Source organism: Musca autumnalis, unplaced genomic scaffold, assembly GCF_047663935.1.
Source record: "Musca autumnalis isolate F117 unplaced genomic scaffold, ASM4766393v1 scaffold_5, whole genome shotgun sequence".
Lineage (NCBI taxonomy): Eukaryota > Metazoa > Arthropoda > Insecta > Diptera > Muscidae > Musca > Musca autumnalis.
In genome coordinates this window covers 5,614,391-5,638,838 of record NW_027412088.1, presented here as the reverse complement: position 1 = coordinate 5,638,838, position 24,448 = coordinate 5,614,391, and the positions used below count along the sequence as shown (strand labels likewise).

At 37.1% G+C, this 24,448-nt stretch overlaps 2 protein-coding genes across 3 annotated transcripts; both read left to right on the top strand.

The window, feature by feature from the left end:
* The first annotated feature begins 934 nt into the window (after positions 1-934).
* mRpL42 (mitochondrial ribosomal protein L42) lies at positions 935-1,466 on the top strand. The gene has a single exon (XM_073990717.1). The coding sequence runs from the start codon at positions 972-974 to the stop codon at positions 1,347-1,349; it is 378 nt and encodes a 125-aa protein (XP_073846818.1). The 5' UTR covers positions 935-971; the 3' UTR covers positions 1,350-1,466.
* Positions 1,467-9,296: 7,830 nt separating this feature from the next.
* Positions 9,297-20,161, top strand: LOC141405921 (protein DOP1 homolog). Of its 2 annotated transcripts, XM_073990812.1 has the most exons (14): positions 9,297-9,730; positions 10,183-10,453; positions 10,563-10,744; positions 10,908-11,862; positions 11,931-12,268; positions 12,335-12,641; positions 12,703-13,597; positions 13,661-13,769; positions 13,832-14,948; positions 15,021-18,516; positions 18,579-18,774; positions 18,839-19,172; positions 19,240-19,498; positions 19,578-20,161. In XM_073990812.1, exons 2-13 carry the CDS (start codon positions 10,301-10,303, stop codon positions 19,459-19,461), a joined length of 8,304 nt encoding a protein of 2,767 aa, XP_073846913.1. In that variant the 5' UTR covers positions 9,297-9,730; positions 10,183-10,300; the 3' UTR covers positions 19,462-19,498; positions 19,578-20,161. The 2 variants fall into 2 exon arrangements, with proteins under 2 accessions (XP_073846913.1, XP_073846911.1); XM_073990810.1 differs by having other exon boundaries at positions 19,240-20,161.
* The last annotated feature ends 4,287 nt before the right edge of the window (positions 20,162-24,448 follow it).

Genomic DNA, 24,448 nt, shown 5'->3' with positions numbered 1-24,448 from the left:
ACCATGAAAATAGGAATCTTGTTGCTATGAATTGTGTACCATGTCGTATGAACGGGTTAATTCGTGTACGTAAAGCTGAAAACACATACAACGTTTGAGTAAAGTTTTGTGTCGTTTTGGCCGTTTTTACACTGTTGGGCATGATGTTGTTGTTGTTGTTTTTTGTCAACGCCCAACGCAAAACTTTACTCTGACGTTGTATGTGTTTTCAGCTTAATTCTGTGAACGAACAACTTGATTCAAATGCTGGTATGAACATGGCATAAAGGAACAAAGCTATCATTAGCTCTGTTCCTTTACGTGCAAGAATCTTCAAGTTTTACCACTATTTACTCGAAAAGCGTTCCTTTACTTCAGACACCATACAATTCATATGATTGCAGTTTACAACTTTTGTCGGTTTTACCACTTTCAAAAGTAAGGGGTAGTTTACACTATATGTAAATGTCATCTGACACGAAATAAAAATATTCCATATCTACCCACGGAGCATGATGAAATTATAAGGTGGCGTAAAACGGCCAGCTGATTGGTTTCAATCTGTCAAATATTTTGTTATTGTGAATAAATTGTATGATAACGTAAACAAACATTTTGACATATTGAAGAATTTTCGGCCAAAATAGAGTTGTTGTTGTGCTACTTACGTGACCTGTTAAATAGATCTTGCCACGGAGGCAATGTGAAGAAGTAGTTTTTTTTACATTTTTGCTGGTGTGGACGCACAGAGTAAATCGCGTAAGGAAAATCTCCAATATTGCACATATTAGCGAATATATAACGATGGGAAATTTCATGTCATATGACATTTACATATAGTGTAAACTACCCCTAAAGGAACAGACCAATGAAAAAAAATCGTCTCCATTGTTTCGATTACACAATACAATAATCGATAACTAAACAAAACATCGCCCTGCATTTGTACATCTCTAATCATATGGCAGAAATTACAAAACCATTCGAGCACAATGTCGTCCATTCGTTTACTTCGTAAATTTTCAACAAATTCTTTAAAATTATCAATAAACAAAAATGCCATAGGTGGTCGCCGACTAGTGGAAGGTGTTGCAGTAGCTCCACATGGTAAAACTATTGTCGCATGGCATCCGGATCCTGCATATCCATATGAATTCACAAAACCTCTACCCGCTGCATCGGAATCCCAATCAACTTCATTGATGAAGGAAGAATCGCTGAGGAGTGCAATGAGTGCTTTTAAAGACAAGAGACCAGAAGTGGCGCGTGAAGAATTGATGCGTCTGACACATACAACTAAACACAGATGGTTCCCCCGTTCAAGGGATAAGAAAGCCAAAAATACGCCAATGGATAGACCTTATTTGTAAGGTTGTGTATATTTCCAGTTTCCTTCCTAGTTAGTGAGAAAAGGTCAAACACAATTTGTTGAATATTTAATGAAATAAATGTTTAAAGTACATAAATTAAAAAAAAAAAAAACTTGTACATAAATATGTTTCAGGATTATCTACATATGTATATAGCACAGATGCTGTGAACGGTACCGATGTAATTCCATATTTTTTTATGGTAAAATTTTGCCACAGATGGGACTCATTGAAGTCCATACTTCCCGAGATATAGGTCTTCGAGGTTCCAAAGAAACTCTTGCAAGTCAAAAAGCTGCTATTGGGACAAACTTACAATTTATATGAAAATTTTGTTTGCGTAGCCGACTTTTGCCCCTTTCCATAGAGAAAGTCTTAGGGGGTTCCTATCCAGCAAATTTAGTAATAGAAATTTCCATTTCCGCATTGAAATTCATTCTTTACAATTAAATTTATAGCTGAAACACTGATATTGAATGCATTTGACAAAAAATTCAGTCGTTTCCTTATTTTATTTATATACGTTTCTCTTGTGGCAACGCAACTACCGCTGAGTTGCTATCCATAATTGATTCCTAAAATCCCCGGTCGAAGGCATGCTTTTATGGAAATATTACTATTTATAAGAAAATTTGGAACAAGTCGAGTTTACGCACTATGCGAACAAAATTTTCTTTAAAAATTTAATTTATTCTTAAATAGCCGGTCTTCGGCAGGGGATTAAAGACTTTCTCCTATGGACAGAAGCTAATTTCGGGCACGGGAACAAAATATTTTTTAAATTGTAAATTTTTCACTAAGTAGCCGACCTTTAACAAGGGAAATTTCGCAACGTCAGATGCCCATATCTCGGGAAGTATGGACTTCCGCAACAAATACTATACATACATACATATATATTTGTGATCAGGGTGACGAGATCTACATGTGACAAAAAATTTCGTCCTGATCCGAGCTTAGTGGGTAAGGTAAACTCGTATTAATCCGTAACTATTTTTTGTTCATTCGTCTATATTCGTAAAAATTGAGGCATCCATAGCTCAGACCCCAGACGACATAAAGACCTAATTTTTCGTAGACGCGTTCCATATGTAGTTAAGAATTCCTCTTTTAAAAATCAGAGCTGTACATTTGCGCCAAGGCGAGTAAATCGATCTACACAATTTGACAATTCGTGTGAGAAGAATAAAAACTTTTACAAAAACAGGGGGTTAAAATGCGTCACAATTGTTTTTTTTAGATATGACACTATTGGTCTGTTCCAGAACTGCAAGAATCTACTAATTTTTACTATTTTTTTTTCGATTACATAAAGGAAACAAGTAAGAAAAGCGTTAAGTTCGGTCGGTCCGAACTTTTTATACCCTCCACCACAAATTTCAGCCATTTCGGTGGATTAATGTGGCCACAACCTTCAAAATACCGAAATTCGGAAGGTACCGTTCTATGGGGGCTATATGATGGCGTGGACCTATACCTACAAATTTCTGGGGAAAAGTTTAATACGCCTAAAGAATACTAAATACCAAATTTCAGCCATCTCGGTGTGATAATGAGGCCAAAACGTTCAAAATATCGAAAATCGGGAGATATTGTATTATGGGGGCTATATCAACACGTGGACCTATATAAACTTTTTATGGTAGAAATGTTTCTTAGCCTCTGGAAACACAAAATACAAAGTTACAACCGATTCTTTGGTCAAATGGGTCTAATACATTCAAAATATATTAAAATGACGCGTACTTTATAAGGGGCCTTATGTGGGGGCTATACCAAAACGTGGACCTATATAACCCAACTTTGGTAGGAATGTTTTCTGGCCTCTGAAGACACAAAATACCAAATTACAACCAATTCTGTGGTCAAATGGGTCTAATACATTCAAAATATATTAAAATGACGCGTACTTTATATGGGGCCTTATATGGGGGCTATACCAAAACGTGGACCTATATAACCCAACTTTGGTAGGAATACTTTTTGGCCTCTGGAGATACAAAGTACCAAATTACAACCAATTCGATGGTAAAATGGGTCAAATATCTTAAAAATTCCTTAAAACGACGACGCGTCATTTTGTATGGAGGCTATACGAAAGCGTGGACCTACATAGCCCGCTTTCAATACCAAAAGTCCTACGTAAATATAACATATTTTCCCAAAATTTAATCAACCTACGTCAATCCGTTCGGACGCTAGAGTGATTTCCACAGACGGACAGACGGACGGACATGGCTATATCGATGTAGAATTGCACGCTGATCAAGAATATATATAGTTTGTGGGGTCTACAATGATTATTTCGAGTAGTTACAAACGTAGTGACAAACTTAATATACCCCCATCCTATGGTGGAGGGTATAAAAATGTTATCTTAGTAAAAATAGTAGCTTCCTGCAGGTTCTGGAACAAAGCATATATATCCATGGAAGTATACATTTCCACAACAAAAATTATATATCGTTGGAACCAGGCATTTTTCCTCACTTCTATCTTCAGCAACAACTCACAAAAAAGTGCGAAATAATTATACCCTACCCTATTAAAAGTTGGTTTTGGCCAAAAAGTTTGTAACGCATCGAAATAATGTTCGTAGACCCATACTTATATGCTCTGTTCCACAACCTGCAAGAAGATACTATTTTTTACTACGATAACATTTTTTCCTTTATGTTATCGGCAAAGATAGTAAAAATTAGTAGATTCTTGCAGTTCTGGAACAGACTGATTTATACCAGAATGAATGTCGCGACGATCTGGCTATGTGTGTCCGTCTGTCTGTCCATATAAACCTTGTAATCACGCTACTGGTCGCAATTTTGATCGGATCGTCACCAAATTTTGAGTGTTGATGGGGGTCCCGGTGGGGATAATATTTAGGGGTCGGAGTGGTCAAAAAATTATTTGGAGAAAAAGGTAACGTTTTTTTTTCAAATCGAATATCTCATATAATGCTGGGTTGGCAGCCGCTGGCCGAAACACTTTTGGTTTCGGGTCAATCCGGTACGTAAGAACCCGCTGCCGTGGGATTAATGTTAAGTAAGTTGTCGTAGGTGGTAAACCATCGAATATATCGCAATAGTCTCTAATGCATCCCTTTTTCCATTTTTTATGCGATCACACTTCAGGTTGAAATATTGATCGGATCATCACGAAATCTTTGGGGGTTGATGGGGGTCTCACAGAGAAAGAAACCTATTGATGTTGGTGATGGCCGGATAATATTAAAGGGTCGGAATGGAGAGCATTCAACGTTTTATTCATATGCGAATACCTCCGCTTCTAGTAGGCCTATTCCAAAAGGAAAGCCCGTCAATGGAAGAAGATAAGATTTCGTTTATATTGTTGCAATGTAGGTTGTCGTCGGTGGTAAACCAACGAATATATCGCAATAGTCGTTTTGTAATCATGCTAGAGGTCGCAATTTTGATAGGATCGTCACGAAATTTTGGGGGTTAATGGGCTGCCAGAGAGGAAGAAGTTTGGTTATGGCCGGATAATATTCTAGAGTCGGAATGGACAAAAAACTTGTGTGGACAAAAATTCAAAGTTTTATTCTTATGCGAATATCTCCATTTTTTAGTAGTCGTATTCCAAAAGGAAATCCCGTCAATGGATGAGCAAAATAACACCTTTATTATGATTCAAAATAAGTTGGCGCACACTCCACTTTCCCTTTTTTATTTGAATGAAGACATTCTGAGCATTAAAGCTTGTGATGTTGAAAAAGATATTTCTGTCAGATACATACAGTGAGTCAATTAAGTATTTTGTATGTATTTTATGTATTTCTGCTTCTGCTGGAGAGAGCTTGATAATGAAACTAAACCATCTGATCTTCAAATTAATGCAAAATGTGATATTTATAAGAATATGAAGATATGAAAGAAAAACAACTAATTAAGAAAAAAATTAAATTTTTGTAGTTGTTTTATAGCAAACACAAAGTCAATATTGCCATGAAAATCAAAGTTTAGGTGTTCTTCGTTCGAAATCATTTTCTTTCGACATAGTGAAACAGGCCCTTAGAGTTATTGCAACGGCGCTAGCTAAGCTCTCACAATTTTATTGAACTTGTAAAATCATGGTAGAATAAGAAAAGGTAGCAGCAATACACAGCTGACTGAACTGGGTTGTAACGTTAGTGTCAAATTTCATATGACATTTTATACATTTATTTCTATTTCGATGTACATTAGGGACATATATTTTTTGGGGGATAAAAATATATCATTCGAAAAAAACCATTTCCCAGAAAGATTTCTTCATATCAATGATATGTAACCTCCTCCAAGTTCGAACGATAAGCCGCGCAGTAAATCCCCGCTTGTAAAGGCGATACAACGTTTGTTAATATGTAAGGTATTTTGTTAAAATTTAAAAAAATAAAGCTCTAATAAACATGTGCTTCTTTGATTTCAAAAGCAAATGATTGAAACATCTTCTCTTTTTTCAATGAATTACCAGCGACCCAAAACTTTTCTGCAAGAATTCTACTTTCTGCGAGAATTTATGCATTTAGTGGAATGATGTGGAAACATACAAATTGAAAATGTAACGAATTTTCATTCATGTTTTCCAAAATATTCAACCAAATGTGAAAAATTATTAGTTTTTTAATGTCATGTTCACACGAGCGTTTCAATTACGTTGTTCGCCTGTCGAACGACGTACACGAATTAACCCGTTTCCACGACACCATTCGTAATTAACAGAAACATAAACAAAATTGCCTTCAGTTTTGTTTCCTTGTTTTCACGAAAATTTGAACAGAAAACACATAAAATATACATTACATGAATAGGAAAAGCAATAGACTTTCCTTCAAATGTATCTTCTATATTTAACTACACACATTTCATTCATTTTTTTCCATAAATTCTGAATAATTTTGTATTTTCAATATATTTTTATATGTTTCTATTTTCAAAATTAAAGAGAGAGAGACATGTGAAAACAATGTTTGTGTATACAGTCTTTCAGTTATTTGTTTCCTTTTTGTTTCTGATTTTTTACGCGATTTTGAACTAATGGACAAGAAATGTGTTTGGAATCAAGAAGGAAACACAATCATCTACCTTCTGCATCTATATAAAATGTTAGGTTCATTAATTTTCATTCATCTTTTTCCTTTTTTCTAAAGTTTTTTGTGTTTTCAACAAATTTTTCGATTTTGAATTTAGACATGTCATAATTATTTTTTCGATAAATTCTCTCATTTGTTAGGGATGGGACATACTTATTCGTCGTTCAGAGAGTATTTCTAATCGAACAACGTAGAAAAATCGTCGTTCGTTCATAGAATTTTGTGTGGGGAAATAAGTAATTTATTCGTAGTTGTGGGTCGAACAACGAATAGAGAACGAACGACGTACCGTGGAAACGGGCTATAAATTCCAATAATTTATAGACATTTCCTTGTTTTGTTTACAAATACAACTGGCAGTAACGTTACAAACAAAAACAAATTCCTTTGTGGTTGTTGTTCGAGTTGTATTTGTTGTAGTATTAACTTTACCTTGTATTTGTTCTACCATGTTGTAAAATGCTAATCAAGAAGACTAGCAAAAGCTTTGTTCCTTTACTTTTGTAATGGTAGAAGTGGTAAAAGAGAAAATTATCAAAATTTTTCAAAATTGCTCTCTCATGAACATTTTTACCAGAAAAGTAAAGGAACGAAAAAATGGCAGATCTGGCAGCAATGTCAAAAGAAACATAAAAAATCGATTTTCGTCTTTTATTTCACAGTTTTTAATTTAGTTTTGTCAGCGTTCGACTTTTTCTTCTGTTTTTCGTCCATTTCCTTTTTCATTGTGAAATAATCGTCAAACAAAAGTCGAAAAAACAATTCTGCCATTTTTTACCTGCAGACATTTGTGTGGTAGCCTGTGGTAGAAGAGAAAACCATTTTCGCTCTCTCTCTCTCCTCTCCCACTCTCTTAAAAATTGCTTCCAGTTTTGGCACTTTTCGGGGTTAAGGAACGCTTTGCAGGTTAAAAATGGTAACAAATGGTAAAAATGGTAATCTCAGGTAAGTAAAGGAACACAGCTAACATAAACAGTGAAGTTCTAACTACCCTGCAAACATTTTTTCAAATTTTTAATCGCTTAAAGATAATCTGCGATTCGCGGGGAAGATCAATTCAATCGCGGAAGAGTGCGCCTAATGATAACCTGCGAATCGCCGACATAAAGTAACTGTGTCCGGGAAGCGAATCGCGAGGAAGAATCGCAGATTAATCATCTGGAAGTTCTTCAGAAGATCAACATGTAAAGATAAATTAAAAAAAGAATAGAACAATTGTTTTTTGTTTCTTTTATTTGTTTTTTTTAGTTTTCTGCTTTGTTATGGTTTTTAAATTATTCCTTTATGTTGTGGTTAATTGTTATAGGCACTGTACTCAGTACTGTTTCCTCAGTCACTATGTTGTCTTTTGGTTAAACTTGGCAAAACCTGGACATGTGTGGTTTGTCAATACTCATAATATTATACGTGCCATTTATATCAAACTTCTGTAGAAAGTGTATATGAGAATTATATGCAACAAAATCAAAAATGTTAGTAACAATCATCTGTTGCTCTTCCAGAAGAGTCTTCTGTGATTCCCAACGGCGATCATTTGAAAAATGTAAGAAAAAAATGTAAACAATCACCCAATGATCGCCGTGGGGAATCACAGAAGATTGATCTAAGCGAACAATCTTCCAAAAATTGAAAAAATGTTGGCAGGGTAGGCGTTTACACCAGACAGTTTGTCTTCCAATACAACTCTGATTTACTAACACATACATACATTTGTCGTTTGTCTCCCAGCTGTCCATCATTTTTTCACAGACAGTATGGAAGACAAATTTTTGGCATTTTTGTAAAAAAGGGGAAATAATAATTTAAATGTGTTGAAAACAAAAGAACATGGACATAAACAAAATATATGAACGGAAAATGAAAAGAAATCGACGATTTTCATTCAAAATTTTAAAACTGTTTTTGCAGTTGTCGGGACGCCTACGTCACACAGGCAAGTTTTGGGTTTTTGACAATCCATACATGAACTCAACTGTCCTGTCATTTGTAAACGCAGGGTAAATTCCATATGTTTTTGCAAAGCCGACTAACCATGTAGGTACATCTACCTTTATTGTTTCTTCATGCCATTTGACGTTTTAAGCCATCTCGACAGAGTTGTATTTTTCAGCGATTTTCATACCTGGCCTACCTCTATTTTATTGTACCAAGATTTAGACTATACCATGGCACAATTACCCAGGTAGTGGCATCGTAAAATTTTGAATATGTTATGTCAAAACTTTCTTTATGTTGTTGGGGAAATTACAACAAAAATAATTTTTTTATAAAGGGATTTGACTTTTCATATTCGATCAGCTGGTGTGATACCACTACCTGGTAGTTCTGCCATGGACTATACTGTATTTAGCAAATCCAGTGGATTTAATGCTTAGACCATGTTTATATTATAGCTTTTTGAAGGGTTAACCTTCTTCATGAGGATTTATTTAAATATAAGCAATGGAATTGACATTTCAAACTCAGTGGGTTTGTTCAATCCGGGTATATATAAACGTACTATTAGTTTACATTACCGAAATCCAGTCGATTTCAATTCAATTCCTTTGCGTATACGTCTAATGAAAACTCATCTGAAATCCATTGGATTTCATTTGACGTTTAAGCAATGGAATTGACAGTTGAAATCGAGTGGATTCGAAAGAATTAAAATTCGCGAAAGAAACAATGTTTGTATTTAATCTATTTCTATAAGACCCAGAGAAACCAGAAACTAAAAAAAATCAAAGGCCAAGAACCATTGATTACTTAAATAACTATTTCGCAAACAAGAATCTCCGTTTATCGGGATTCACAGTGCATATTAGGATATTAGTTAAGTATTAAATAGTTTGAAATATCCCATTGTGCATTTTGACAGTTTCGTTTTGTTTGTTTTCTTCACCCATATGACACTGACACTTTGAATATGTTATTCACGACGGACGGCAACCCTACACTTTGTATTTTTTCTTTTACGGACATTTTTGCAAATTTCATTTTTCTGAGAATAAAATGAGGAAAAACGCTATTTATTGTGATTAACAAAAGCAAAACATTTGGATAATATACCTGAAACGGCGCACATACGAAAATTAAAAAATATAAACAAAAGCAAAACAATTACGACAACAAAATTGGAGACGAAATTGAAATTTTCTTCTATGGACAGACAAATGATGATGTCTCCAACAACAGCAACGACGACAAAGGGATAAGAGTTATGCGTCAGCTACAAATGTTTACATACAATTTAGAAGTGAAAAAATCCCAACAACAGTGTTGTTTGAACAGAAAAGAAGTTGAAGGCCAAGTGAGTAGTAAAGGAGTCGTTAATATTTGGTTATTACGTTGTAATTTACACAAATCGAAACCACGAAAAATTGCCACAAGTTCTCATAATCAATTATGTATTAGGCATTTTAAAGTGCCACCCCCGTCCGTCTGTCTCCACACAGTAGCTGAACAATAACACTTGTTAGTGCAAGTCGAAGAAGGTTTCCACACCATACATCATCTACTATCGTCATAATATGTATGGGGATCAAGTTAATACATATGTACATATATGCATAAAATCTGTGTTATGTATGTATGTACGATGTATAGCGTAATTAAAATTTGATACAAAAATAATAATATTGTTCTTTGATTAACCACGACATCCACTTTTCAATTGTGTAAAAGTGTTGGTGTTGACATACTGATTGTTGGTCCAGTATTGTATGATATTTCTTTTTTATTCTTTTATTTCTTTATTTTAAGTTTTTAAGACAAATTTAAGCACGACTGCATTTGGCAAGTTGGCACATCGGTGGGACACTCATCAGAGTTTCTGATAAGGACGGTCGGGTTACAGACAACTTGGCGAATTTTGTTCACCATGGAGTCCGCCGACGTTTTAATGGAGGAAAAGAAGCTTATGACCGAAGCAAAGTACCGCAACTACATGTCGAACATTGATAAGGCATTGCGGAACTTTGAATATTCTAGCGAATGGGCGGATTTAATATCGGCACTGGGCAAATTAAGTAAGGTATGTTAATGATGAATGGTCAGTCAGTCCACTGACTGGTGATGATTCACACACACCGACTGCCTTCTTATCAGTAATACCTTTAATAAAGAAATGTTTGTTTTTCTAGGCCATTTCCAGTAACACACAATATCAAGTTATACCACGGCGCATTAAGATTTCAAAACGCTTGGCCCAATGTATGCATCCAGCATTACCTTCTGGTGTCCACTTGAAAGCACTGGAAACATATGGAGTTATATTTGGAAAGACCGGACCAGAGCGACTGGCAACAGAGCTATTTATTTATAGGTAAGTGATCGGTTGAGTATTTTTTAATAATAAAAAACAGAGTAGATATACCTTATTGCTTGTGGTGGCCTATAGCATAAAATAATCAAAGTCATAATGAATCATTTTCAGCGCAAATAATTTTTTAAAACCTTAATTTATTTTGAACATCTTCTCTTTACAGCTCTGGCCTGTTTCCTCTTTTGGGATATGCTGCCATGAACGTGCGTCCAGCCTTACTGGGTATTTATGAAACATATTTTGTTCCATTAGGTGAAAAATTGCGTCCGGCGTTGAGCGGCTTCTTAAGTGGTGTATTGCCGGGTTATGAATGCGGTTTGGATCATTTCGAACGTACCAGCTCTTTATTAACGCAAGTTTGCCAAGCCGTCAATCCTACACACTTTTATACCGTCCTTTGGGAATGTGTGGCAACAAATGCTCCCGTTCGCCTGCCAGCCATTACCTATTTATTGGAGCACTTCAATAAGCGCATGAGCATGCAAGAGCAAATCTATGTTATGGGTCATAACCGTGACATAATGATGTCAGGTCTATGTGCCTGTCTCAATGACAATGTCATTTTAGTGCAACGCAACACTTTGGAATTCCTATTGCTTGGATTCCCAATGCACACAAAGCTTTTGTCAGATGCAGATCTGGCCAAGCTGGTGACAAATGCTCTAAATACCATACTTAGAAGAGATATGTCTTTGAATAGGCGTCTATATTCATGGCTACTAGGATCGGAAATATTAAAAAATTCACCAACATATGAAACAGAGCCATCAGTAGCAATATCAGCCACAGATGGAAATGGTGGAGAAACACAAACTGAAACCTATTTTGAAAAACACTCAAGACATGTTGTTATCCAGGCCATTATTACAACATTAAAATTTAGCTTGGAGTGTACACCGGTGGATTTGAAACCATACCGTATTATGGTGTCTCTTTTGGACAAGGCTGAAATAGGCAGCGCTGTTTTGGATTACGTCCTATGCGACATTATACGTACCATGTCTTTATCGATTGGCAATGTGGAGGTTATAAAATCATCCAATTTGTTGTTTGCTACTTTTGATCCAGCTTATATATGGAGTTTTATGACAACCATGTTCGAAAAGGCTTGCAAAAAGGTATAACTTTAAGTAACCCTTACTGTTTAAAAATGTCACTGAATTTTATTTTCTTTTCATTTTGGCAGGCAAAACAACCCCAACAAAATTCAGATAAAGCAAAGAAATCATATACTCGCTCGAATAGCAACGGCAGCAGTGGTGAAAGTGAAGGGGAACAACGTTTCCAATGCATTGTTGGTTCTGGAGACCCTAGCCTTGTGGAAATTTGCTTTCTGACTGAATTCTTACTTGAGACAATTTCATTGGAAATGTACAACGAGACCACTCGCATTTACTTGCCTAAAGTATTTCTGGCTGTTACCCAAATGTTGACAGTGCATCTAGACAATTTAAATGACGAAGAGATAATTGCATCTCTAAAGCTCTGTATGAAAATTGTATCCAGGGTGCAGCCAATGATAACGTACGTATTAACAAAAAAAAAAAAAAGATTGCAGAACAGACAATTAATATATGTTAATTCTTCTAGGAGTCCAATCAAAATCATGCCACGTTCACAGCAAAATAAATCATCAAATGATGACAAGAGTACTAACATCACGGCCAGGTCACAACCAATATCCGCTTTGATGGGATCAAACGCCTTGGAGAAGAGTAAGTCCGACTCTAAACTTGATCAATTTGCCAACCAAGATGGCCACTCTCACACAATGTCATTAAATCATGACGAAGAAAATATTCGAAGGTGTAACTCAAACCAACATATGGAACGTAAAAGTCCTACCAAAAAGAAGAAGGCCAAATCTTTCTCGAAACTCTCAGAGTTGGACAAAGAGGTAAGGGCAGGGCGATTTATCAATCAGAAACAAAAGCTAACAACCATACATACATTTTTAGATTTGTCCCGATACAGGAGAAATTATAGATCCCCGACAATCATCCTCTGACTTGGACACACCAATTAGTATAAAGAAAATTAAAGCCAAGGGAAAACAGACTCACAATCGTTTACGCATGAGCCCCAAAAAATCCAGACCCCATGAATTGGTGTTGACGGAAAATAAAAATACAAACACAGGTGCAGATGTTCATTCCAATAATGACAGCAGATTGGAGACACCCGTTGACGATGAACCTAAAAGTGCTCCACTAGAACAAGTATCTAAACAGCAAGCAGAGGGATTCATCTTCAATTATCAAGATGTAAAAAAGGCCGAAGAAGAAGATATACAGGACTCAAGCGACAATTATATGGCAACAGCATCCATCCTGGAAAAATGTATTAAACAATATGAAATATTTTTCGAAGTATACATCAGTCATAAAGTCATCAATTTGAATCAGGAAGAACCAGTAGCAGACAACAAGTGTCCTATCAAAGTCCAGGTGGAGAAACAAGACACATTGAGTGATGCACAAAAAATACCGAATGTAGAGAATATCTTTAAACATGAAAATGTCTATGAAGACTTGAATCCATGTAGACTCCTTGACATCGACAATCTATTCGAAACATTAAAAATACACATTGTAAATCGTTCCAAACAGTTGCATTCATTGTTGAATCGTTCGTTGGTAATCGAAGGTCAATCGGAAAATACAGATGGCAGTGAAGACGGAGAGGAGAGTTCCTCGTATGACCTAGATGATGTGACTAAAAAACGTCTGCAAACCTTATTGGATCTGCAATTAGTTCCTTCTCTGAGAAAAGCTATAAAACTGTCTGTCAATCTGTTAGTTGAAATGTCAACATTCCCAAATTGTAATAAAAACATTACACTTGAGAAAACCGGTAAGTTCACAGAATACTAATAGCTCTGCAATTTTGATAACGCTTTCCTTTCTGCCATTACAGAAAAGGAATTACCTAGTTGGTTAAAAGTTCTTTGTATTATTGCGTGCTACACTCAAAATGACAAAGAGTTGCAGTTGTCTGCTATTACTACACTATTCGATTTAATAAGGTAAGCAGATGGGGCGGGATTCCATTTAGATGATGGTGCTAACACCTATTTTTTTATTTCAGTCTGCTCAAATCTCAGATTGAACATACCACAAGTCCCGGGGTGACATATGTTGTTATGCTACCCTTACTCAAATTTGGGCATGTTCACTACATCGAGCGACGCACAAGAGTGTTTCAACTTTTGACTTCTAACCTGTGGGACTATCTGGGAGAAGTTGATGTGGATAACACCCAAGTGTGCGCTTTACTCTATCAATTGCATAATTGCCTTGAAAGTGGCCTCGTCGAGCGCATCATCGACAATCGAATGTATGCCAAGACAATGCAACAACACTTTACAGCTGCCTATGACACTGTAGAAGGTAATGTGGGTGTCCTGAAGAAGGTACCCGCAAAGATTTCTCGCACTGCTTGGAATTCGTATAATTTTGACAGAGCCACAGATATCCACATGATGTGTGTAACCCCCACTCTTATGGTAAATCGTGCAGCCTTAGAACAATTGACGGAAAGTGAATCGATCAGTTTTAAGAAATATGAACTGCTATGGCACTTGGGACGAGATAAACAGCAAACCAGAGGCTTTGAAAAGATTCAATTCAAAGTCTTGGACACATTGGCCTTGCCGCCTTATATGTCGGTGAGAACATGTGTAACTAAATGGCTTCAATCGGCTCTATTGCGGGGTGATCTTTCACGTCTGGTCAAGCCTTTGTATAAGATACTCCTGGCCTCCAATACAAAACGTGTTGGCATTGTCCATCTTCATTTGCTACGCAAGGGTTCCGAGGGTAATGGTTCGGATGGTGCCAAAGATTCATTGGGAAATCTGTCAAAACATCCAAATTCTGGAGATGTGGATAGCTCAGTGGAGGCCGATGTCTACGCTGTCAGTTCGGAATACGGCAATATTCGTTACATAACTGATTCAACAAGCCACAACAAAAAACGCAGTCCCATACGTTCCATACAAAAGAAAATCTTTGGTGTTTCTCTAAGTAGCAAAAACAAAACATCAAATTTTGTTAGTGATCAGACACCGACATCAACGTCGCCTAATGTCAGCGCTATGGACACTGCATCATTGCCGACCACAACCATAGGTCTCATTGTAAATCCTCTAGAAAATTCGCTTGATTTTGATGATGAACAAGAACCGGAAGAACTGAAGAAAAAGGTAAGCACTTTGAAGAGTAATCAGTAATGAGCGATGGTGACAATTTCTAAATGTTGTATCCCCTCCCATTAGATGGCGACAATGGATGACTATGACGCCGAAGAATTGGACGAAGAAGATGAAAACGATGATCCACTGTACGAACAAGACTACACCGATGAGTCCGATAGCAGTCTTTATGATTCGGAATCAGAACAACGGGAAACAAGTGCAGAAAAAGACGATTCCATAACGGCTCAAAGCTCTGAATATGAAAATAAAACAAGACTAAAACGTTATGTGGGTCCAATTGAAAGCGTCACAGATCTACTGTCACAACATGAACGTACCAAAAATCGCAAAACTTATCATCTAACACGCGAAAAGACTCCCGGAGAAACTAGTTTAACCTCGACAACTACAGAAGAACAAGGGCCATTGTCGCTGGAACTAGAACAGGACAATGAGGAGGAGGAAGTTCATCAGGCCGATGAATATTTTGATAATAAGAGTGAAGAACGTCAGGTCGAGTCATTTGTGGATGATCTAATTGACCAAGTAAAAGACACTTCGATTTCCTCAACCAAACGCAGGAAGGGAACTAAACATCATCTGAAAAAGAAGCTGCGTTCCAAAAAAATAACGGGCCAAGATAAAATGGACAAAAAGCGTATGAGTTGCATATCGAAAATTTCCACAGACAGCAACAATAGTTTTACCACTGGTGAAATAGCCAAGGAAAATGACGAAGATGAAGATAGCTCAAGCAAATATATAAACATTGAAGAAAAGAGAAAAACCCTCAATTTGGAAACCTCAAAATCCCTAACAAAGGAATGGGAACTGACACCAGAGACATTGGAGAAAAGCAAGCAAAACTTAGAAATTCTAAGGCAGTCGGCATCATCACAATTGCTCAAACATGACTTGTCCAGCAAACGCTCTTCGACGAAAAGCAGTACCCTCTCATATGATGGAGGTTCAAAACGTTTGCGAACAGAAAAATTACTTCCTTTGTTCCAAAACCACATGCTAATCTATATGAATGTGTATGACACCAAACAGACCCTTTATGCGTTCCATACCTTACGTAACATCATTTCGTGCGATACACGCACCTTTTTGTGTCTCTCCATAACGACGTCACTATCCAGTGGTTCTTTAAAACAACTTTTAACCCGACATCGCAAATGCATTGCTGGAAAAGGATTTTTGGGTAGCATCACCACATCGGAATTTGCCCAAAGCTATCGAGGTTGCATGCATCTAGAAGTATTATTGTTGTTGTGTCTGTTCTATGCACGAGGATTCTTTCATGTTGAGTCGCATGATGCCGCCAGTGAGCCACCTACAAGATCCGACATTTTGGGCAACTGCCGAGTACAGCTGGAAAGTGTTGAATTGTTGACCTTAATTTGTACAGAACTAATCGAGATTGTCAAGGGTATGGGCAAGGGTTTAGCGTGCTACTTGGCTGATCTAATGGCACGTTGCAAACTGCAAAAGGTCATTTTACATTGCCTTAACTCGTCCGTAAACACCTATGGTCACTTTTATCCCGGTTCCACAATAGCCGAACAAATAATCAATTTCAATAATCCCCATGACGATAATCTCCATGCCGAAGCTTTACAGATCCAATTGCTACGATTGCTTATGGTTGTCATAAAGTTGGAGTACGAAGTTACGCTGTTGAAAAATGATGTGGGTATTGCCTCGGCAAACGACCAATCCGAGTCTGGCAGTATATCTCCGACACGTCTATCGTCGACAGAATCTCAATTGACATCTGTAAAATATTTACCAAATTGTGTGATTAGCCAACAGCCAATGTTTCTGTCTGCGATATTGAGTGCTTTACAGGATGAACGCCTTCAACCGCTCCATCACAACTGGACGGAGTTGGTAACCTCATCGCTGAATTGCTTTAAATTTGGTTCACTCACCAACATAGTTATAAGTGTGGTCCATCAACTGTGCAATAACATTGACCAACTAACAAAAATGAAACTCAGTGAACAGAAGGGTTTGCCGCCCGACTACATTATCTCTCAACTGGAAGCTATTACAATTTTGTGTCATTACTGTTTGCTCGATAATACCCAACAGACTACACTGTCTCAGCTGTTCAATCAGGCATACCCCCAGACTAGTTCCATAGCATCACAAAACTCGAATACAGGACAATTGTTCAATAGTATTGTGCATTCCCTGTTACCCGGAGGTCCTTCGTCGGGAGCTTCTGCTGCATATCAAACTGACTCGCAGGCGCCCAAAAACTCCCAGTTGATGGCCGCTCGCAATGCAGTTCTATCGCATTTGCCACGCATAGTATCCAGTGTAGCCGCAGTATGGGATAGTGACCTGGGTCAGATCCGCCAAATTAAACAGCAGTTAATGGAGTTCCTATCTCCCATATCGCTACATCATGGCTGCAACTTTTTGGCAGCAATCGCTGTAACATGGCAAGAAAGAGCCGAGGCTCATCGCAAAAAATCGGCAAATGAATACAAAAATCTGACTATAGCTCAGCAATATCAAAGAAATTCTGTGCCGCAGGCCTGCAATGAACAGCTGAGTCTGGTATCGCTTGTCTCCAGTATACGGGTTATGCCCATGGACTCATTTGTCCAAACACTACATCAAGTTGTAAAGTCTCCACCGCCCATACATCGACCACCGTCTAACCTCAAAATAGAGGTTAGTGCCTTGGAGTTATTTTACTTTTATATGAAGTCGGCTCCTGCACCACAATTGGGTGACTCATGGACATCGTTGTTGGCTCTCTTAAGGGACGGCCTTTCGCTCACACCGCCAGCCCAGTTCACTTTGTTAATGTTGCTGAACGAGTTTGTACAGCGTTGCCCCCAAATGCCATTCCAAGACAAAAAAGATATACGTGACTTGCACGATGTCACCTCTAGACTCGTGGATTCGTTATCCAATGTGGCAGGTTCTTGTTTGGAGCAAACCACATGGTTACGTCGTAACCTCGCAGTCAAGGAAGATATAACACCCTTGGTGACGGATGGGGATGCGACCTCCAATTCAAGCTCAGGCGGCACAGCAGTGTTGCAGAAGTATTCGGTACAAGCTCAGAGTGTGCTGGCAGCAATATTGGCAAATTTGCTTGATGTGGCCTATGGCTCACAAGAAAAGGACAAGGTTGTTTCAATTATTACTACGCTCCTGTACAACATTACGCCGTATCTGAAGAATCATACAGCTCGCAACATACCCTCGTTCTATGCATGCTCCAGCCTATTGGCCTCCTTAAGTGGCTATCAATATACACGCAAGGCATGGCGCAAAGATATGATGGACCTACTACTTGATCCAGCATTCTTCCAAATGGACATCAGTTGCTTGCCATTCTGGAAGCAAATAATGGACAGTCTGATGACGTACGATAACACAACGTTCCGAGAATTGATGAGTCGTGTATCATTGACACAAACGGGAAGTTTAAATATATTCGCTTCACGGGAGCAAGAATACGAACAGCGTTCCATGTTGCTCAAGCGTTTAGCCTTTGTTATATTTTGCAGCGAATTCGATCAGTACCACAAGTATATGCCAGAAATTCAAGGTATGTTGTATACGAATAAGTACTTGGATTTGGTTTTAACGGGAATTCTGAATTCTTTGTAGAACAATTGGCCAACAGTTTGCGGTTACTGGCCAATGTGCCTTCTGTCCAAGCTGCAGTGTTTTTATGTTTCCGTGTCTTGTTACTGAGGATGTCGCCCGACCATGTCACTTCTCTGTGGCCAATTATTATAGCAGAGATGGTTCAAGTCTTTTTGGCTATGGAGCAAGAGCTTAAGGCCGATGGAGACGATCTAAGGTAAATAATTTAGAATTTTTAAAGCAATCAATAAACGTTACCTATTGCTGTTGTTAATTTGTAGCCAACATATACGCATAGTTTCTGGTATGGATGCCTCATGGTCGTCCTCAACTGGTAGCAACGGCAATACTTCACAAAGTCAGTTGTATCATTGGCGCTCTGTGCAATTGGAAGCTTCCAAGCTTCTGGAAATGGGTTGCGTACTCCCTGCCACGCTGCTGCCTCACTTCCAAATGTATCGTTGGGCTTTTGTGGGCACTGAATTTGATGTTGCTGACAAATCTATGCCCAATGGCATGATAAATGAAGAAAACGTTGGACAGACAGCACTTTATGTGCCTCACATTCGGCGCATCGCTAGACTTATGGATATGAAATACACGGTACATTCTCCGGTAAGACTTCTTTATAGCATATACACACACTTTCAAATTTTCTAAATTTAATTTTATCCCCACTTAGACTTTGAATATTAAACGAGGTCGTCATCTGATGCTAACCTGTCAACAAATCTCAACATTACAAGATTTGTATGGTTTCTTTTCCACGCTGAGTGTAACCTGTCCAAATCCCCACAACTATGCTGATATTGATCATGAAGTAAATAATTGTCTCCAGGAAATCGAGGAGATATTATCCAAAGATTTTTTGGAGAAAATTTCCTCAACAACCACGCCAAGGTGAAAGGATATGCCGACAACTGTCCCTAATAATGGCATAGGTATAGCGCCGGACACTTGCCTAAAGTCATTAAACACTAATCTACAATCTAATTTTTCCACATCAAAACGTTTTACCAGCTTTAAAATATCATCATATTCAACTTCTTCTCAAGCCGCCATGATGATGTCGTCATCGTCGTCTCCGCCGCCGCATCCGTCCATAATACAACGGACGTCACATTCGCCTCTGCCCAGTCGTGCAATTCTAAATACAAAAGTTGAGACCAATCATCTTCCATTTTATGTCTAATACGTATAGTTAATCTACTTGTGGCCTAAATTTTTCTCCTTTATTTCGGTATAACGTATCCAAGCTATTCAATTCTGAAAATTTTGTATCGTTTTATGTTATCTATTTAGCTTGAAAATAATAAGAGTTTTGGGAGAATTTATGCTCCCAATGTTATTGCAAAAAAAGGAAACCCATACATATATTACAGACTCCCCTCGCACACACACACACACACCCACATATGAAAAGTTTAAGAACTGTAACTATATTTCCACTATTATTATTACTATTATAATTTTTACTAATATTATAATCATCGTAACATTATGTATTGCTGTGAATCTGACAAAAGGAAACAACAACAGAATATTATTATATGTACAATAAATGAAACTCATTGATAAATAAATAAATTTAATGTTATTCAAAATATAGGTACTGTGTTTTTAATAACATGAGAAAAAGTGTTTCAGCAACATTTACCCCCTGTTTTTATAACTATTTTTTGTTCGTTCGTCTATATTCGTAATAAGGGATTCATAGCTCAGCCCCTGGATGACATATGGACCTAATTTTTCGTGGACGCGTTCCATATATAGTTAAGAATTCATTCCTCTTTTAAAAATCAGAGCTCTACATTTGCCCTGTAGTGCGATTCTGTAACTTTTTTTAATAACGAACCGACATCGGTAGTTAACGAAAATATTCGGTTGAGTTAACGAATGTCCTATTCTGTAACTTTATGTTACCGATTGTAGAAATCGTTAACTCATACCGACGAATATCGATTGGAAGGAAATGTCAAATATTATATTTTAATATTAATTAAAATATATTTTGAAGCTGAAAACATTATTTCGTCCCGAATACAAAACATGAAGCGTTTAAGAAGGAAACAATTCAGACTTTTGAAGGAATGTGGCTCAAATGTGTGTCTTTTGGATGGCAACGGATGCCAGTAATGAAGCATTTCTTAAGATGTTTTTATTGTGTGTGTGATTTAAAAGTAATAAAGCCATCATTAATCTTTTTAAAAGCGCAGTTGTATTTTTGTATTTAAAAGTTGGGATCATATTTTGGTTTGTGGCGCTCTGTATCAAAATTCAGCTGTGATATTTGACATGACTTAAGCCCCTTCAGTGATCGTGGATCCACGTTACCGTCATTTGAGTTTATATATTCACATATTCAATTCACGCCCACATTCAAAGAAATTTCTCATAGCGGAGAGTATGAAAAGTTCGAAAATCCAAGCTTATACGCCATTTTTAGCATTCTGATTGTTAGTGATGCTGAGTTTAAATCTATGAGATTATCACAGAACAAAGTAGGTTATAGTAGTACTATTCACGTGTCACGTACTACTTTATTCATGTCACGTGCCTCCTAGAAAGATAGTGTAAAGGACATTGGTATAGCTCTTACATAGCAGTACCACACTTGAGTTCTTTTGAAGCATTAGCTAACGTTTTTCCTCTTTAATAAGTAAAACAAAGGTTAGCGCAGTCTTCATACGTAGGGTAGTAGCATGGGGCAGCTTCGCCAATATTGCGCCTTCGTCAGCGCTGATTTAATTGATGCTACATAAAGGTGTTCGAAAGGAAAAACATGAGTTAATCGAAGATCTACAAGCTCTCTTTGATGATCTTTATGTAGTTTCAATAAAATCGGCGCTGTCGAAAGCACAGTAGTGGGGAAGCTGCCCCATGTTATTCTACACAGTTAACACTTATGTAAATGCATTAAGAAGATTTTTCTCAATAAGGCGGAATTTACCTTGTGTACCCTCCTTATTAACATAACATATGTTCAAATAAAAACGCCTTTGTTAAGAGAAATCGGCTAAATATTGCAATCATGTACTGTCGTTAAGAGTTAACAACTAATTTTTTTTGGTTGTTAACTTAACAATAATTTTCGGTAATTAACGACAAAATTTACCGACAAATATCGTTAAAATTGGTTACAGAATAGCACTTACCGAAAATTATCGTTAACTACCGACATTCGTCGTTAATTCTGTCGTTAAGGAGTTACAGAATCGCACTACAGTAGTGCGAGTAAATCGATCTACAAAATTTGACAATTCGTGTGAGAAGAATAAAAACTTTTACAAAAACAGGGGGTTAGTAAAAATTATCAAGTACAAGGACAAATCTATAGTTTCTACCGAATTCTCCATAAGAATATTTTTTAAGAGCTCTAAATTTCGATTTTCATCATATTCCACGACCCTATTACACTACGTCTGCCCAATATTTTTAATTATTAGGCCTGTTCGATAACTTCGCAAGTAAACTTTGTACAAACTTTTGGGTTATCGAACAGACCTATTATTATTCTATTTTTAATTATTAGCTCTGTTCCTTTACGTGCAAGAATCTTCAAGTTTTACCACTTTTTACTCGAAAAGCGTTCCTTTACTTCAGACACCATACAATTCATATGGTAGCAGTTTACAACTTTTGCTACTTTTGCCGGTTTTACCACTTTCAAAAGTAAAGGAACAGACCAATTATTACTATCAGGTATGTGATGAACTTCGAATCGATTTGCAATGAAAACGATTTACCAAAACGAGTGAAAAAAAACTAGTGATCCCTAATCCGCAGTTGAAAGAAGAAAAATAGAAATAAAAAACAATTTTTTAGTCTTGGCGTGTTCTTATTTAAATTGAGCTCGGTTCCAGTAAGAGAATTCTGTAACTCATTTTTCGAGTTACCGACAAATATTGGTAAAATTAAAAGGCAAAATTATGAATGAAAAGTTCAAATAAAAGTTGTTAACACTATTGCTATCGGTAGAACTTTACGACCATTTTTTTATTGGTCGCTAACGTACCGAATAATATCGTTAATTATAAGCATCTACTGTTTCTACCGAATTCTCCATAAGAATATTTTTTAATAGCTCTAAATTTCGATTTTCATCATATTCCACGACCCTATTACACTACGTCTGCCCAATATTTTTATACCCTCCACCATATGGAGGGTATAATTAAATTTGTCATTCCGTTTGTAACACATCGAAATATTCGTCGGAGACCCTATAAAGTATATATATTATTGATCAGCATAAAATTCTATGTCGATTTGACCATGTCCGTCTGTCCGTCCGTCCGTCCGTCCGTCCGTCTGTCTGTCTGTTGAAATCAAGATACAGCTCGCAATTTTAAAGATAGAGAGTCAAAATTGGGTACAGAAGTTTTTATTACTTGCAGGATGGTTGGTATTGAAAATGGGATATATCGGTCCACGTTTTGATATAGCCCCCATAGAACGGTACCTCCCGATTTTCGGTATTTTTAAGGTTTTAGCTTCATTATCCTACCAATATGGCTGAAATTTGGTACGTAGTCTTCTTTAGGGGTATACAACTTTCCCCCAGAATTTTGTCGGTATCGGTCCACACCTTCATATAGCCCCCATAGAATGGTACCTACCGATTTTCGGTATTTTGAAGGTTTTAGCTTCTTTAACACACCGAAATGTCTGAAATTTGGTACTTAGTCTACGTTGGTGGTATAAAACTTTTCCCCAGAACTTTGTTGGTATCGGTCCATGCCTTCATATAGAACGGTACCTCCCGATTTTCGGTATTTTGAACGTTATGGCCTCTATATTCCACCTCAATATTCCATTTCAGAAATTTGGTATTTAGACTTCGTTGGGGGTACTCAAACTTCCCCTTTAAATTTGTATAGGTCCAAGCCTTCATATAGCCCCCATGGAAAGGTACCTTCCGATTTTTCGTATTTTGAAGGTTGTGTCTTCAATATTCCACCAAAAATGGCTTAAATTTGGTATTTAGTCTTCAATGTGATATAAAACTGTTCGCCAGAAATATGTCTGTACAGGTCCACGCTTTCATGTTGCCCCATTTCTGACTAAAATTCTTCGGGATAGGTCCACGTTTCGATATAGCCCCTATAGAACGGTACCTCCGGATTTTCGTAATACTGAAGATTGTGACGTCAATATCAAACCGAAATGGCTGAAATTCGTTACTTCGTCTTCCAAGAGTTATAAAATATTCCAGAAGAGTATTATCAGTATAGGTCCCGTCTTCCTATATCCCCATAGAAGTTTACTTCTCGTTTTTCGGTATTTTTTAGTTTTAGCCACATTCTCTTACCGAAATATAGGAAATTTGGTAATTAGTCTTCTTTGAGCCTAAAAACTTTCCGTCAGAAATTTGTCGGTATAGATCGACGTTTTGAAATAGCCCCTATAGAATGGTGCCTCACATTGTTTTACCGGATTTTTCTTAAATTTAGTATTAAGTCTTCTTCATACACGAAAGGAAACTAATTATTCCATTTTACTTCAATACAACTTGTGGTGGAGGGTATAACAAGTTCGGCCCGGCCGAACTTAACGCCGTTCTTACTTGTTAATTATTAGGCCTGTTCGATAACTTCGCAAGTAAACTTTGTACAAACTTTTGGGTTATCGAACAGACCTATTATTATTCTATTTTTAATTATTAGCTCTGTTCCTTTACGTGCAAGAATCTTCAAGTTTTACCACTTTTTACTCGAAAAGCGTTCCTTTACTTCAGACACCATACAATTCATATGGTAGCAGTTTACAACTTTTGCTACTTTTGCCGGTTTTACCACTTTCAAAAGTAAAGGAACAGACCAATTATTACTATCAGGTATGTGATGAACTTCGAATCGATTTGCAATGAAAACGATTTACCAAAACGAGTG

Coding starts and splice junctions, on each gene's coding strand:
- LOC141405921 (XM_073990812.1), top strand. CDS start 10,301: ATGGAGTCCGCCGACGTTTTAATGGAGGAAAAGAAGCTTATGACCGAA. Junction 10,745..10,907: donor ACAGAGCTATTTATTTATAG/GTAAGTGATCGG, acceptor TTCTCTTTACAG/CTCTGGCCTGTTTCCTCTTT. Junction 14,949..15,020: donor CGGAAGAACTGAAGAAAAAG/GTAAGCACTTTG, acceptor CCCTCCCATTAG/ATGGCGACAATGGATGACTA.
- mRpL42 (XM_073990717.1), top strand. CDS start 972: ATGTCGTCCATTCGTTTACTTCGTAAATTTTCAACAAATTCTTTAAAA.